Source organism: Papaver somniferum, chromosome 9, assembly GCF_003573695.1.
Source record: "Papaver somniferum cultivar HN1 chromosome 9, ASM357369v1, whole genome shotgun sequence".
In the NCBI taxonomy this organism is placed as follows: domain Eukaryota; kingdom Viridiplantae; phylum Streptophyta; class Magnoliopsida; order Ranunculales; family Papaveraceae; genus Papaver; species Papaver somniferum.
The window spans coordinates 186590574-186607186 of NC_039366.1; the positions used below are offsets into that span (position 1 = coordinate 186590574).

At 37.9% G+C, this 16613-nt stretch overlaps 1 protein-coding gene across 2 annotated transcripts; it reads right to left on the reverse strand.

Moving 5' to 3' along the window:
• Positions 1–12695: 12695 nt before the first annotated feature.
• LOC113308291 lies at positions 12696–14946 on the reverse strand. 2 transcript variants are annotated; one of them, XM_026556775.1, is made up of 5 exons: positions 14631–14946; positions 14184–14360; positions 13746–14089; positions 13490–13709; positions 12696–13198 (listed from the first exon to the last, which is right to left on the reverse strand). In XM_026556775.1, exons 1-5 carry the CDS (start codon positions 14856–14858, stop codon positions 12899–12901), a joined length of 1269 nt encoding a protein of 422 aa, XP_026412560.1. In that variant the 5' UTR covers positions 14859–14946; the 3' UTR covers positions 12696–12898. The 2 variants fall into 2 exon arrangements, with proteins under 2 accessions (XP_026412560.1, XP_026412559.1); XM_026556774.1 differs by having other exon boundaries at positions 13490–14089.
• Between the last annotated feature and the right edge of the window lie 1667 nt (positions 14947–16613).

Consider the following 16613-nt stretch of genomic DNA (forward strand, 5'->3'; position numbering starts at 1 on the left):
ATCTGTTGGCGAACTAACTTCTGAGGATATGGAGCAACATGAGCATTAGGAGTTAGAGGGATATTCACAACAGTGGGATTGTCGGCTTCGCTAATGTGCTCAGGCTCCTTTTCTAAGTTGGAGGTGTTCTTTGGTGGTGTAGGCAATGATATGCTTGGCTCAGATTCATTTGATTGTGGTATGCCTACATTGTTCTCAACAATCTTACCACTTCGGAGAGTGGTGATGGAATGGACTTGATCGGGTGAGGTTTCATTGCAAGATGATGTGCCTGCTTGAAATATCCTCTTTGGATTTTGTTGGGGCTGGCTAGGAAGTTTACCCTTTTCTCTTGTATTCAGTGCATCGCAAATTTGACCCATCTGTAGTTCTAGAGCGGAGACTCGTTGATCAGTTGCTTTCTCATTCTTCATCAGATGTTGGGTCAACTGATTGATACTCTCTTCAATGCTAGACAATTTCTTGTCAGCAGTGTATTGAGGGTACGACTGCTGTTGAGGACTTTTAGGGTATTGATAGCCTTGACTGTTTTGATAGCTTTGAGTGGGTTGAGATGGTCCTCCTTGAATGGGTCCTTTAGACCATGAAAAATTGGGGTGGTTCCTCCATCCTGGGTTGTAGGTCTGTGAATAAGGGTTATGCTCTTGTTTTTGAAACATAGCATGTGCCTGTTCTAGCCTAGATTCTTGGAATGCATGCATTTCCGGACAATCACTGACCTGATGGTCAGAACCGTTACATATATCACAGATAGCCATTTTGACATGTTCACAGAAAGCAGTGGTAGAAGGTTTTACGTTTTTCTGAAGTTCTAATGCTTCTATTCTTCTTGCAAGTGCTGCCATTTTTGCATTTCCCTCAAAATTAGACTCAATTCTATGGACCTTATCTACAGGTGTAGTCTTTCTAGGTTCACGAATGGACTCCCATTGTTGAGTTTTTTCAGCAACTTCAATTAGGAAAGCCCAAGAGTCATCAGCACTTTTATCTGTGAAGAGTCCATTGCACATAGACTCTACAATTGTTCGGGTGGAGACATCTAAACCTTCATACAAAATTTGCACAAGTCTCCATTTCTCAAAACCATGATGGGGACACTTAAGCAACAATTCATTGAATCTCTCAAGATATCTAGCTAAGGTTTCACCTTCTAATTGTACAAAGCTGTTCAGATTTTGACGAATTGTCGCAGTCTTGTGATTAGGAAAAAACTTTTTGAAAAACTCTTTTGTGAGGTTGTCCCATGTCCTAATTGACTGTGGATGTAAAGCATACAGCCATGACTTGGCCTTTTCCTTCAAAGAGAAAGGAAATAGTCTCAATTTTAGGGTTTCGTCAGACATCTGAGTGAAACGTATAGTTCCACAAATCTCCTCGAATTCTCTCACGTGATGGTAAGGGTTTTCATTTTCAATTCCTCTAAACACGGGAAGCATTTGTATTGTGCTCGATTTTAGCTCATAATGACCAGTAGCTTCTGGTAAAACAATGCACGAGGGTTGGCTTGTCCTTGTGGGGTACATGTAATCCTTGAGGCTACGGGGTTCTTCCATTATCTCAGGTTGGTCCGGTTGTTTTCCTCAGAAGATGTGGGTATGTCAATTGGGTCTATTGGATTGACTCTAATTAGTCGGTTTGATTGGTCTCTAAAGGTCACAACCATATCCTAACAAGATCATTGATCGATGAAATAACATCTAACAAGCCCACAGTCAATGAAAAAAAACATGACCTAGAATTTTTGGTTTTGTTGGGTTTTGGTTTCACAATGGGTTTAGAAAGATTTTGGATTAATTGGGACAAAGCCCAACCAACTAAAAGGCTTTTGGTTCTTGGGTTCTTTGAAGAATTTTGGTGAGGAAAAAAATCTTAACTCACGGCCCAACAGAATTTTGTTACCTCTAAGCCCAACAGAATTGTTTTTGTAAGGTTAGGAGCCCAATAGATTGGATATAAACCTAAAGTCCAAATTAAAGTGCAAGCCCACAAAAGAAAAGAAAAATAACAAACAAATAATTACAAGCCCATAAAAGAAAGAGAAAAAAGAAAGAGAAAAATAAAAATTATTACAAGCCCAAATAGAAAATAAAGAAAAAGAAAAACTAAAATTATTACAAGCCCAAATATAAATACTTAAATACAAGCCCAAATAAATTTAATGAGGCCCAGTTGGGTTAGCTCATGGGTTAGGCTTACTTGATTTTTGGAGGGAGCCCAAATTTGGGCTTTTTATCCCTTTTTGTTGCACTAGCCCAGTTGGGCTTGGATCTTCCTTAGCAACTTTAGCAGAACTGCTCCAACAGCAGCAAGCAGCAGCTTCACAGCAACAACAGCAACAACAACTGCAGCAGCAGCTTCACAGCAGCAACAGCAACTGCAGCAGCAGCTTCACAGCAGCAACAGCAACTGCAGCAGCAGCTTCACAGCAGCAACAGCAACATCAGCTGCGATAACAGTCAGTGCAAGGTAGTGCAAGGCAATGCACTTAGTGAAGCAAGAACAAGATCAATGCAAGAGCAGGAGCAAACAGAAAACAGGAACAAGTTGCAGGTCAGGACAAGTAAGATTAACAAGAAAGAAAACAGAAAACAAGAAAACCGCTACCGAGTCCCCGGCAGCGGCGCCAAAAACTTGGTGTAAAAGGAAAGAAGTACCTAAACTAGCCTGCAAGTGCACAGGGAAGTTGAAGCAAGAAAAAGTAAATAAGGTTTTTGTCCACAGGGACTTGGAGGATTTGCTAAAGTTTTCTAAATTTCTAAGGTTATCTGAGTTCAAAGGAAGGTACTAAGGCTTTTGATTCCACTACTTGACCCTAGGCTAAGGAAATTATGATGCAATGTATGTCTTGTTCTTTCCTGAAAGATTACAATGAGGATTCTACTAACTATCCTAGCCAAATTACCCCTAGCATCAGTTGTCTTTAATCAGCACAACTAATCACAGGCATTTAGCTTCTCTAGCTAGTTTGGCTTAAGGCAGTCTCTCTAGTGGATTGAATTCTTGGCCAAAGACCTAGCTCCACTCCTAGTATCAGCTGTCTTCTAACAGCACAGGTGATCACAAGCAGGTAGCCCAAATGACTAAGCATTCATCCTAAGGCAAATCAGCTCAATAAAAGAACATACAAATACATTAACATTCCTAGCATATGATCAAGAGCTTCCTCTAAGCCCTAGCAAGTGAATTAGAACATGGACATGCTTGTAATCATGATACTAACAGGTATAAACATGCTCCACATTACACAGCATACAATTCACATTCAACTTTTATGCATAAGAAAGATTCAACATGAATTGAAAATGAACTGCAAATATTGCTCACTGGCTAGCCCAGAGATGCTTTATATGCTCATCCTACATCTCTATTTATACCCAAAACATTCAATTAGGGTTTACAATGTTTTCCCCCAAATTTGATAAAATTAGGGTTCTTGGGAAATTGGGGAAAACTCACCGTACCCTCTGAATTCGTTGTCTCCTCTGCAATTGAGCGCTGACCCATGCTTCCACTTGCTCCTACTGCTCCTCCTCTAGCTCTTGTTGCGCTGTTGGCCTAGCCCTAGACCTCTGTGAACCCTAGCTTCTCTCACTGTCGAGTTTGCAGCATCAGGACTCGATGCTACAGACGAGAAAGGGAGAGACAAGGGTGGTGATTGACTCCTGAGTTTGTCGGGGGAAGGTGGTAGTGGTGGTGTTCGAGGTGGAGATGGAAGAGATGGTGGTGATGGAGTTGCAGAGCTCTGCAAATTTTTGGGAAGAAGGGGAAGAACTCGATGGAAATGGGATTAGGGTCTGTTTGTTTGGGGTGTAGGTGTTCGGTTGCTAGGGTGTGAAGCAGGTGCAGCGGAGTTTGATGATCTGCGACAAGGAGCGATGGATGGGAAGATGGTAGGTGGATCCAACGGCGATACGGAGGTAATCGTGGAGCGACCGTCGGATGATGAGATACAGCAAAACGAACGACCCAAGATGGAGATGGGCGTTGCGATGTAAAGCGGGGGCTTCGGAGTTTGATGTGCGATGATGGAGCGACCGTAGGATGCTGAAATGCTTCGATCTGACGGCTGAAATCCGAGACGGGCTTGGATAGTGGAAATGTGTTTGAGTAAGGGTTTTGGGCCTTGGGTATGCCAAGCCCATATCTTCTTTAAGGACAATTCTTCTTCTTCAAGCCCACTTCTAGCCTTTTGGTCTTGTGCACAACATTCTTCGCGGCTTCCTTGTGTGATTCCTCCCGGCTTTTCACTACTTTTCTGCTCTTTTCCGCTCTGCTATTCATCCAAACTTTATTTATTACCTAAAAATGCAAAATTAAGTAAGAAAAATATTTATTCTTGAAAACAATGAAAATACAGAATATGGGATAAAATGTAGAATTAATGCACAAAAGATGAGTTAAATGCCAAGAGAAATATATAGAAATATGCACTTTTTAGCACTCATCAAATACCCCCAAACCTGAATTTTACTTGTCCTCAAGTAAAACAAAACTAAGGAAATCCTACCTATACCACTGTCGCTGGTCTCTCGAATGCATTTAGCGTATGCACTAAGCATTTTAAACCACTAAGTGTCCCTAGTGGACGAGTTGAAGTCTCGTGAAGGTTTGCTTAGAACGTACCTACAAAGTTCTAGGTCAAAATATAAGCTCAGATTCCATCAAATGTGACATGTGCAAGTCAGTTAAGCTCACAGCAAAATGGAGATGTCAATCTAGCTATCGAAGGCACAATCCTAGCACTGATAACAAATAAAGACATGTGATAAGAGTGTAAAGTGTATCTACACATGTGTAAAGAAAGATCGGATGTTATGACTACTAATCACCAAGAGATAGTTTCTCAGGCTAAGAACCAAGGTCGAAATCTAGCTAGCTGTCCGGACTTTACGAGAATTGTGAATGAGTTGGAGGTATTTCACAATTACTCGCGTTGTACATCAATGGCATACACCCTTCCTTGCTTATTACAATAAAACACAAAAGATGACTCTTTACATGACTCTTATTTACATTGACTATTCTCTTTTATTTTTGGAACAAGAGATGATGGAATTGATAAATACTTGATTTTTTTGTATTTTTCTGATATTTTTTTTTTCTTAAAAAGGAAACACTTTTGATACATATACAAAAGGAAACAAAAGATTACATGACACTTTGCAAGAGGTAGCCCTTTTTGATGCACCCAGTTAAATTCGATGGTTGTCTTTCTTAATGTAACCTCCACCTTCTATCCCAACCAACCAAAGAACAAGCTAGTCAAGTTTCGTTCAGTATTCTAAAGTGATTGGCAATCGTAACTTCCTATCAAACACCTTGAAGATCGAGGCCATACATGTATTGGTAGATCGTGCGCGTGCAAATTTCTTATCACTATGTGAATTGTGCTAGAATCAGGGTGCCTAAATATCTAGACTAAGACTCCTAATAAAAATACATATTTGCACAAGAGTCAACATTTCAAGGTAAATGAGCTCCATTTTTATGATTTTTTAATTTTTTAATTTTTTTATTTTGATTTTTCAATTTTTTTGGAATTTTTCAATTTTTTCAAAAAGAAGAAGGAGTTCGTTTTCAATTATGGCAAATTATCATGGTATCTACTCTATACCCCCAAACCTAAACTAAACATTGTCCTCAATGTTTCAAAATATGGAAAGAATTAAAATGCAACATATGGAAAGGGACATGCTGAGTAGAGTAAAAGGAGAGAGAATACCCTATTTCGGCGAAAGCAGAATTAAAACTCCGTTATTCAAGGCAAAAATCCAACATATTTCAGCCGAGATCATATTGGATTAGCAAAATATATACAAAAGGAACAAAAGGGTTTTTAAAATTTTATCTACTGGATTATATACAAAAAAATTCACCATACACTAACAATCTAAAGAGTTGAGGATCAACCCAAAAGACAAAGTGTAAAGGTTTCAACAGCTTCACACAATAATAATATGATAGAAACGCAAGTGAAACTGTGAAACAAAATGAGCTACCCCCAAACCTGGATTTTTCAACGGATAAAATTTTGGAAACAAAATCTCGCAGTTTTGGGGGTTCATCATGCACAAGGTCTAGCTCGAAATGAACTGTGCTAGGGACGGGCAAACATGCTAATTCCAACTGTGGTTCCTCAGATGTATTATACTTAGAAGCAAAATAGTCCAAGAGGACTTGGGAAGCACACAGTTCCAAACCTAGGTTGGGGACTCTCAGAAAAGTCGGTTTGACAATATCGGTACAAACCAAATCTAGGTTGGATGGAAGGCCTTCAGATTGTGACTCATGTAGGAAGATAGGCACATCATTATTAATCACAGTAAAAAATGATCATGGGAAAGAAGCAAACATCAGTGGCAAAAGGATGCAAATTTACAATGGCAAAAGCAAACAGTACAAAGTATTATGAGAAGGTGACAGAACAATGAAACTAAACAAAGAACAATGGAACCAAGGCCTAAGCCAAGGGCAGGGGTGTGAAGAAGTAACAAAACAGTTAAGTTGCAAGTGACTGTGAAAACAGAATGTGGGTTAAGCTAAGGCTTTGAATCCACCCTTGTGTCCTAGCCAAACAATGTGATCCTAGGTTGAGTTGAAAATCCTATGCATACATCTAGAATGGGAGGAAAACTAATTTGCTCACTAGTTTGCCCTAGCATTGACTGTCTTTTGACAGAACAATCAATCACAGGCACTATGAGCATCAATCTCTTCCCATTGCTCAATCAACACACTGCACTAAGGCTCTAACCTAGCATTCCACTATCTAACAGTCCACTAAAGCTTCATCTGAGCCTCAGCAGTGAACTCAGAACATGAGAAAACAGATGGAACAACACATGATTAACAGGAACAACACAACATTTAAACTACTAAACAGTGAATGAAAATTGCAACAGAAGAACCCTAAAAATTAACAGTGAAATTAACAAAGAACAAACATGAACAGAAATTGAAGAACCCTAAATATTAAATTGAAAATTAAAACTAAAATTAAACAGTGATTAACCCAAATTTGGGGGTATCTCGGCTAACCAAGAACACCCTTTAACATCCTACATCACTTCCCTTTTATAGCTTACAACAAATTACAAAATTTCACCAAACCCTAAATTGCAAACCCTAACTTTTGGGGAAAATCAAATTCGACATACCCATGTGTGAATTCTGCTCGACCCATGCCCTGTTGATGTTCTACTGCTCCTCTTCTAGCTCTTGTTGCGCTGTTGGCCTAGCCCTAGACGTCTGTGAACCCTAGCTTCTCTCACTGTCGAGTTTGCAGCATCAGGACTCGATGCTACAGACGAGAAAGGGAGAGACAAGGGTGGTGATTGACTCCTGAGTTTGTCGGGGGAAGGTGGTAGTGGTGGTGTTCGAGGTGGAGATGGAAGAGATGGTGGTGATGGAGTTGCAGAGCTCTGCAAATTTTTGGGAAGAAGGGGAAGAACTCGATGGAAATGGGATTAGGGTCTGTTTGTTTGGGGTGTAGGTGTTCGGTTGCTAGGGTGTGAAACAGGTGCAGCGGAGTTTGATGATCTGCGACAAGGAGCGATGGATGGGAAGATGGTAGGTGGATCCAACGGCGATACGGAGGTAAGCGTGGAGCGACCGTCGGATGAAGGGATGTAGCAAAACGGACGACCCAAGATGGAGATGGGCGTTGCGATGTAAAGCGGGGGCTTCGGAATTTGATGTGCGATGATGGAGCGACCGTAGGATGCTGAAATGCTTCGATCTGACGGCTGAAATCCGAGACGGGCTTGGATAGTGGAAATGTGTTTGAGTAAGGGTTTTGGGCCTTGGGTATGCCAAGCCCATATCTTCTTTAAGGACAATTCTTCTTCTTCAAGCCCACTTCTAGCCTTTTGGTCTTGTGCACAACATTCTTCGCGGCTTCCTTGTGTAATTCCTCCCGGCTTTTCACTACTTTTCTGCTCTTTTCCGCTCCGCTATTCATCCAAACTTTATTTATTACCTAAAAATGCAAAATTAATTAATAAAAATATTTATTCCTGAAAACAAAGAAAATACAGAATATGGGATAAAATGTAGAATTAATGCACAAAAGATGAGTTAAATGCCAACAAAAAGGGATAAATATATACAATATTTGGCACTCATCATCTTCCCTCATTCTTGTAACCATGTTACTCATCCTTTGCGCAACACTGAGTTCTCCCTGTCCTTTCTCTTGACTGTCAAGCTGCGACAGTCCTAAATCAAATCCAGGTTGTTCATTCTCTAACTCAAGTAAATCATTCGCCATCTTTACAGCTGGGTAGTAGTATACGCTTCCAACATTTGGCTTTGACGACGAACAACCTTTCTTATTGTATTCGTATTCCATTTTCCTGATAACATCTTCATCAATTACAAATTGAGTTTCGTTTTCTTCTTGTTCAATAATTTGCTTCGACGAAGAATCTTTGCTATTTCAGATTCCACCCGCTCTGCCACCTTGATATCCTCGACGGTATTTGGAGTCAACTCAGTACCCTCTCCTTCTTGTTCATCATTGGTGACTGGCATCGACGAAGAAGCTTTGCTCATTTCAGATTCCACCCGCTCTGCCACCTTGATATCCTCAATGGTATTTGGAGTCAACTCAGTACACTCTCCTTCTTGTTCATCATTGGTGACTGGCATCGACGAAGAAGCTTTGCTCATTTCATATTCAACCCGCTCTGCCACCTTGATATCCTCAACGGTATTAGGAGTCAACTCAGTACCCTCTCCTTCTTGTTCATCATTGGTGACTGGCATCGATGAAGTAGCTTTCTCCATTTCAGATTCAACCCGCTCTGCCACCTTGATATCCTCGATATTATTTGGAGTCAACTCAGTACCATCTCCTTCTTGTTCATCATCGGTGACTGTCTTCGACGAAGAAGATATGACCTGCTCTTGTTCAGATTCTTGTTCAGATTCTTGTTCATTTATCATGTTAAAATCCCTTGTTATAACCTGCAATATTAAGATACCTAAGTTATTTTATTTTTCATCTTCCTGTGTCAAAACCAAATGCTGTAAAAATCAAAAACTTCTGAAAGAATAAAAAGAACTGGCCAATTCATCAAACAAATATTAACTTGAAATGATGAAACCAAATCTAGTTCCATCAAAATAATGATGGAACCAAATCTGGTTTCATCAAAAAAATGATGAAATGTATAAGAAAACTGTAATATATGCGAGTAATTCAATTGTTACTAAGAAAAATCAAATCTATCTTTGTACCAGTTGTTGTTCCCTGTCCTCGGCATCATATTTTGCCAGCAGTGATTCTTCTTCTTTAGAAAGAACATATGTAGTATTGGTCCTAAGCTTTTCAATTAATGCTCGTGCAAATTGGTATTTGGATTTGAAGGAGTTAGCTTCACTCCTAGCACCAACATTTTCTTCATCTTGCACTTTAATCGGCACTTCATTTTCTTCATCTGGCACAACAATTTCCACTTCATCTATGGGATCAGCCAAGCGCATTTCTGATTCGTCATACTGAAGCAAGAATGATCCCTTTCGGTGACCAATATTCTCCTGCAGTACACAAGAAAAATTGGTTTCAGCTAAAAAATTTGATAAATCCAAAACTGGTTTCATCAAAAAAGTTAATCTGAACAAGAAAATATTTACCAAAATTCGTTTAAAATAAAACAGATGACATTCCAAGAAAAGCATTTTTAATGGTAACAAGTAATGGTAACAACTCATAGCAATAATCTAATAAAACCCTCGAAGATTTCGAATATTGTCTAACAAAAATATCAAATAAAACCCTCGAAGTTATCTAAGAAACAAAAATTCAGCTAGAATTTTTGATGAAACCAAAATTGGTTCCATCAGAAAAGTAAATCTTCTAAGTAAATATTTACCTTAGACCAAAGTTCTGTTTTTTCTTCAAGATTCTCGAAGTTAGACAATACTTGTTGACAGATGTTGCTAAGGTTCCATCTAGCAAACCTCGGATACTTGTCTAGCCCATGCTTTCTTTGTGCGATCTTTGTCATCTCTGCCAACCAATACTGCAAAAAAAAACAACAACAACCAATATTCAAATTAATCATCAAAAACAAGTCGCTTATTATTCAACAACCAATATTGAAAAAAAATACTGAACTTATGAAAAAAAAGAACAAATCTTAACTTACCAGAGGGTATATTACACAACCAACAACATTTTCTACGTCTGTTCTGTTTGTCATTATCGAATCAAGTACATAGTCATGGAAGACTTACGGCCAGCACACCTTGTTCATATCAAACACCATATACAAGTACTTTGCTGCGAGAGTCTGCCCACATTTGTTAGGGACAAATACTGAAACCAACAAAAACATTACGAAAAACTTGACAAAGTCATCCTCTCTGGTTTCATCATTTGCGGCTTCCAACATACGCTTTTCAATATCGTTTTTTTTTTGTCTTTTTATTTCCAGCAAAATAATTAGCCACAAATACGTTAACCTTTTTAACCAGATCTTCATCAATGTCGTCTGCTTCTACATAATTCACCATTTGGAAACCAAAAGTCACAGCAAAATGTTCTGGAATTGTCCGCAAAATCATTTTCCTTGATCTTGCTAATTTGAAACAATACGGGAGCTTACCATCAAGTCTGTTTTCAATTGTACTTAAAAACATTATTACTGCTTTTGTCTTTTTGATGAGCTCATCTTTGTTCATTACGCCATCAAAGAACGGCTCAAAGAAACGCCAGAAAGGACATGATTTAAGAGCTTTCAAATGCAGTTGCTTGTTTTTTAATCAACGCCTTAATTTTCACTACTAGCTCGCACAAATGATGCAATGAGCACCTGTATGGTTCCTTATCTCTTTTTTTACCTATTGTGAAACCAAAATTAAACCATAAGAGAATAATAAATAATAATGATGAAACCATAAGACATAAACTTGTAATGATGAAACCATAAGCACGAACAAAGTGATGAAACCATAAGCATAATTGAAACTTGTATGAAACCATAAGATTACATAACACAGCGCCAATCTCCACAGTTTGAATTCAAATCAACAACCAATAACAACTCTAGAAGTAAACCAATAACTAAAAATGATGAAACCAATTTTGGGTTTCATTAAGAAACAGAAAATGATATCTGGTTTCATCGCAAATCTGTTACATCATTCTTGCAGACCTAAACCTAACAAATGAAAAGTGATGAAACCAAAAATGGTTTCATCAAAAAGACCATATTATTATGATGTAACAGATTAACAATTGGTGGAACCAATTTACCAATTGGTTGTAAAATGATGAAACCCAGAATGGTTTCATAAAAAAAAAAACAGATTATACTTTGGTTTCATCAAATAAACAACAAATGAAATATGGTTTCATCAAATAGAAAAAAAAATATCTGGTTGCATCAAATATACAAACAATTGAAATCTGTTTTCATTTGGTTACATCAAAAAAACTGAAACCTAAACCTAAACCAAAGAAACGATGTAACCAAATGAAAATAGAACCTAACCTAAGAAATGAAACCTAAAAGCAAACAGAAAACCAACCCATAAATCAAATGAAACCTAATAATCTTTTGAATTCAAACTCGAAATCAACTTGAAAGCAAGTTCGATTTCTTACCTTTAGGAGATGGTTTCGCTATTTTCTTTAGCTTTTCATCTTTCTTTTTCGCCTGTTGATTTTGTTTCTTCGCCATTTGTGGTTGAAAAATTAGGTCAGATTTTGTAGCAGTGGTTGAAGTACGCAACCATAGAATAAGAGAAGAAGGTAAAATCGAGAAGATGATGACGAATACAGATTGATTTTGAACGATTTTGGCTTAGGGATGAGCAGATTGATTTTGAACGAATACAGGAGCGGATTGATTTTTGAACGAACAGATTGATTTTGAACGAACAGGAGCGGAGGTTTTAAGAAATTTTGAACAAAACGCAGGTTGTAAAGTAATAAATTAGTGGGTCGTTTTCTTTCTCAGTTTCTTTTGGGTTGAACTAGGGGAGGGTAGTTTAGACAGTTGATGATATTTGGGGTTTTTGTATCACTTTTGTTTGGATGGGTTTTTTGTAGATGGGTTATAACCCCTTTGGGGTTATAACCCGCTGACCGTTCTCAAAAAGAATAAAAATGGATTTGGAGCCTCTCTCTGCTCAGGGGAATCTAAGGCATTCCCCTGGGCAGAGATATCGAACTGATGAATTGTCATTTTTATTCTGGCACGACTAATTAAACGGTGCTGTGTGCTTGAACTGATTACAAGTTCGAGTCTGATTTCGAGTTCATCTTCCCTTTGATGCGATATAATATGGCTTTTCATAGAGGCAATTTGTATGTTGGGATCCCTCCCTTCCTATGGGGAGTGCAAACAGTGTAACATTCACAGTACTCATACTAGGCATTCCGTGATGCTGAATATTTCAAATAATGTACTTCTGTTAACTCTCATTTGCATGAGGACCCATTTCCCTTGTAAAGGGCTGTTGTCAGTAAAGTAATGTATCTGATAGAGAGAAACTGAGCTGAAAATAAGTTGACTATGATTACGTGTGCTTGTAGCTAATTCTTCTTGTTGCACGAATCGTGCAGGTAAACAATGCCGGTGTTGGTTACAACCGTGGATCAAATAACTCTGTTGGAAGTAAGTGATTGCATTACATGTATATGAGTAATAATGAAATCTTCATGAAGGGCACAAAATTACCATAAATGGTTCTGAAAGACTGGGATCAAAAAATTATATCAGACCTGAGCGAACAAAGATGTTTATGTACTTCATATATAACAGATACAAGAACAAGCTAGTTGAGATGATCTGTTCTTCTGTTGGCAGCAATTATATGACAGGCAAGATAAAAGAAAAGCCTATGAAACAGTTTATATTTTCTTTTTTCTGTTTTGTTGTTGCAGTAGTCAATTCATTTGGTGTATGATAAAATTCAGACTTTTTAGAAGCTTGTGCATAAATGAATCGTCCCGTTTAAGATTGGTCTTCAAGATATCTACATCATCTGTTGCAGGTAAATCGAGCAGTTCCATTTCTTCATCAGCTGATTGACAACTGAGCACTTCCATTTCTTCATCAGCTGACTGACAATTTGTTTCAATTCCAACACCTGCGCCTTGTTCTTCATCAGTTTGGTCGGCAAACTCGCTCCTTGTTATCATATCCTGCTGACTAGTGTATTGACTCAGGTCTTCATTCTTGTATTTCTGATGATTCATGGGATACATTTCAAATGACAGTTTGTAGTGCAATTCAAGTTCAAAATGCTAGTACCAGATTCTATAAGATGGGAATCTCAAATCTAATTTTATTGATACCGAAAAGTGTAACATTACAAGCTTTGTTAATTCTGAACAACAGGATTTGCGGATAGCTAATTTCTAAAGCAACACGGGACCAAAGGTAACAAAAGTTACTTATATTATTATCATGCTAATTTAGATGGGAAAATCAAACAAAACAAGACAAAAGAAACACAAATCTCATCAAACAGTTACCTCAGGTTTGTAGTCCTCTTCTACTTTAACTTCGACGTCAACAGCATTACTATTGCTAGGAGTTGTGGGGGGTTCGACAATGATGTCATTCTTAAACACTTGTGGAAAACTTTCTTCGACAGTTGTAGTAGATAGTGGAGCTAATCCAGGTACAAGAATAGGCTCTCCTTCATACTGAAACAAGGTATCCTCATCTTTCAAGCTCCTCGATGTCTTCTCAATTACAAAGGAACTAGTGATAGTAACGGAATCCTCTATATCATTCTGTTCCGCTTCCGCATAAGCCATTTTCTCAGTAGCAGTTGTTGAAGAAATGGTGGGTTCTGTTGTGTTTGAATTAACCACTGAATCCTCTTCATTTACTGTCGAGTCTTCCTTGTTTGAGTTACCCACTACCTCCTGTGATATGTATGATTTTGCAGTCGACTCCTCTTCTGTTACCATCTGAAGTTCCACATTGTCCCAGTCTTCAAAAATGATAATGGTTTTATCAGTTTCCCAAGTCTTGAGTATCCTGTCTGGTCCAGGTTGCCATGTAACCTCTCCTGTAGGTTCTTTAAGTATGAATTTAAACTGGATTGATTTATTGATGGGTATATCCTACACCAAAATATTGAACAATAAAAATTACAATCAACAAATTCATGATTCTTGAGAAAAACAAATACACGCACTATTGGCAATTGCTGCTTACCAGTTGAACAGACCAAAGATGTCCATCTGACCATTCTAATGGTATTGCATTTGAAGGATCCCAAATGCCAATGATGGGGTCATCACCAACGACTAGAATGTCTTGACCAAACAAACAATCTTTGACCAATTGAAACTTCACTTGAACACTTTTTGTCTCTTGATTAGAAACATAACCCTGCAACAACGAATAACAAAAACTTCACTGAGTAAAATTAAAGATTCTTAATCTTGCATATCACACTCCTTCCACTTTATTGAAAGATGAAATTAGAGAATCTTCGTAAACAAATTACGCTAAGAATCTTAATTCGATCAACCAAAAGTACAGTTTTGATAGGTTACGTTTTCAAAACTATTAAACCAATACATACATTTTCAGGAACACATAACCTAAATCCGGTTAATAATGATGAAAATTATTTTACAATAAAAATGAGAAGATTACCTCTGTTTCTGGAAATAAATATGATCCAGAAGTCGACGAAGAACATGAAACCGAATGAATCTCTTTGAATCTAAGCGAAATCGAATTTGTAAAATCCAGCTTGTGAAACGGGAAGATGCTAATAAACTCCGGTCTATTTCTAGTCGTAAGAAATGCTCTTGAAGACGGCAATGATCTGTTTCTAGTAATATGAATGAGGAGTTCTGATGATGAAGATGAAGAACTCATTATCAAGCTGCTGTTCTTCTGAAGCTTTTCTGTGGTTTATTTCTTGTTTTCAGAGCAAAGAAAATGAGACAAAAAAGAGATGAAAGTATCTGTGTGTCCCTGACTGAAATCCACTTCTGGTGGTTGTGATCGACTATTTATGGGACCCGCAGGGATTTCCAAAAGGGCGGTTTAAGTTCTCCACGTGGTATGATCCTAGCGACCGAATGATTCTCCGATTGATTGGGGATATATTATTATAATATCTGGTCAACGGGATTTTGACTGCGGGAATCTCAAGTCTCAACGGACTGCAGGTGTTTATTGTAGTAGTATTTGCGGCGTTACGTTACGTCTAAGTAGCATTTATTGGCGCTGCACTTCAAATATCTAGCAGTAGAGTCCAAAGAATGCGGCGTACTTTTTGAGACCAACGGGTAATGTATGTATATAATAAAAGGAAATTCCATATGCTCTCGTCGGGAGAAAATAGGATTATAAACAAATGTACCCTATATTTACACCCGACTTAAAAATTCCAAAATACATCCTCCCTGGAAAGAGGAATTTCCTGTTTAGTCCATAAAACCCGACCCGGATTAGTCTGTAGTCCATCCAGAAAAAACATTTAATAGAAGGTCCAAAAAAGTTCTGGTCTTTGCAAAAAGACCCGAGTACCCTTTTTATTATACGTGTGAATACTAAAGAACCAACCTCTCTCTGCAATTCTTCCATTAAACAACTTTTCCCTGTTACTTCCTCTCATTTTTTTTCTACCTCATCGTATTCAAGTGATCTTCTTAAACGGTCATCAACAAACAAAAGAAAAATCAACGACAAAACCCTAGATTTGATGAAATCATTACAAAAATCCGTTGAAACCATCACAAAATCAGCTGAAAAAAATCAGATCTAAACGAAAAATCGTATAAGATTGACATAGTTGTTCTGATGGAGATTCATTTTGGATCTGATTTTATGATTCGTTTTCCTGTTACTCATAAATTCGTTTTCCTACTGAAATTCTCGAAGTATTGTGATCTGAAATTCTTGAAGTAAATGGTTAAAAAAGATTGAAAGAAACAAGTACTCCTGATTCTCAACCAGGGTCAAAGAAACAGAACAAAGAATCTGTTAAGAAGGCGAAATCAAAGAAACCTGGTGTTTCTGCTAAAACAATGTAACGCAATCCAAAATGTGTACTGTATGATTTTTGATTTTTAGTAGAACCATTAAATCAAACAGTACATATTAATATCCTTCGACACATATTGATATGGGTTGTGTCTTGTGTACGATTCGATTGTACATATCAATATGTACTGTTGAAAGTACTCACTAGGATATGTACTGATGGTTATATTCAATAGTACATATCGATATTTATTGGTAGTCATACTGATGTTCGTGTTGATATGTACTGTTAGTTATACTGATGTTCAAAATATCGATATGTATCCAATATGTTCTGTTGGATATCTAGTAGGTACATTTTGATATGTTCTGTTGGAAATCTGGTTCTCCATTTTCGTCTGGAGCCATGGCTGCTGATGGATCGCCTGATATAAGTCATTTTGGTGGTGTTGGGGGTTGTGTTAGTGGGGGAGAATCGTATCAGGACCATATGGAGCTGGTGCATTCAGCTAGTGTACATGGATGGTCCTCAGATCTTCTGAACAGGTCATCATTATCTGAATCGCAAGGTATGTAAGTCTCCATTTATATGAATGAGTTTGCTTTCTCAGAGCTTTGAGAAAAAAATTCTCTGTTCTGTAC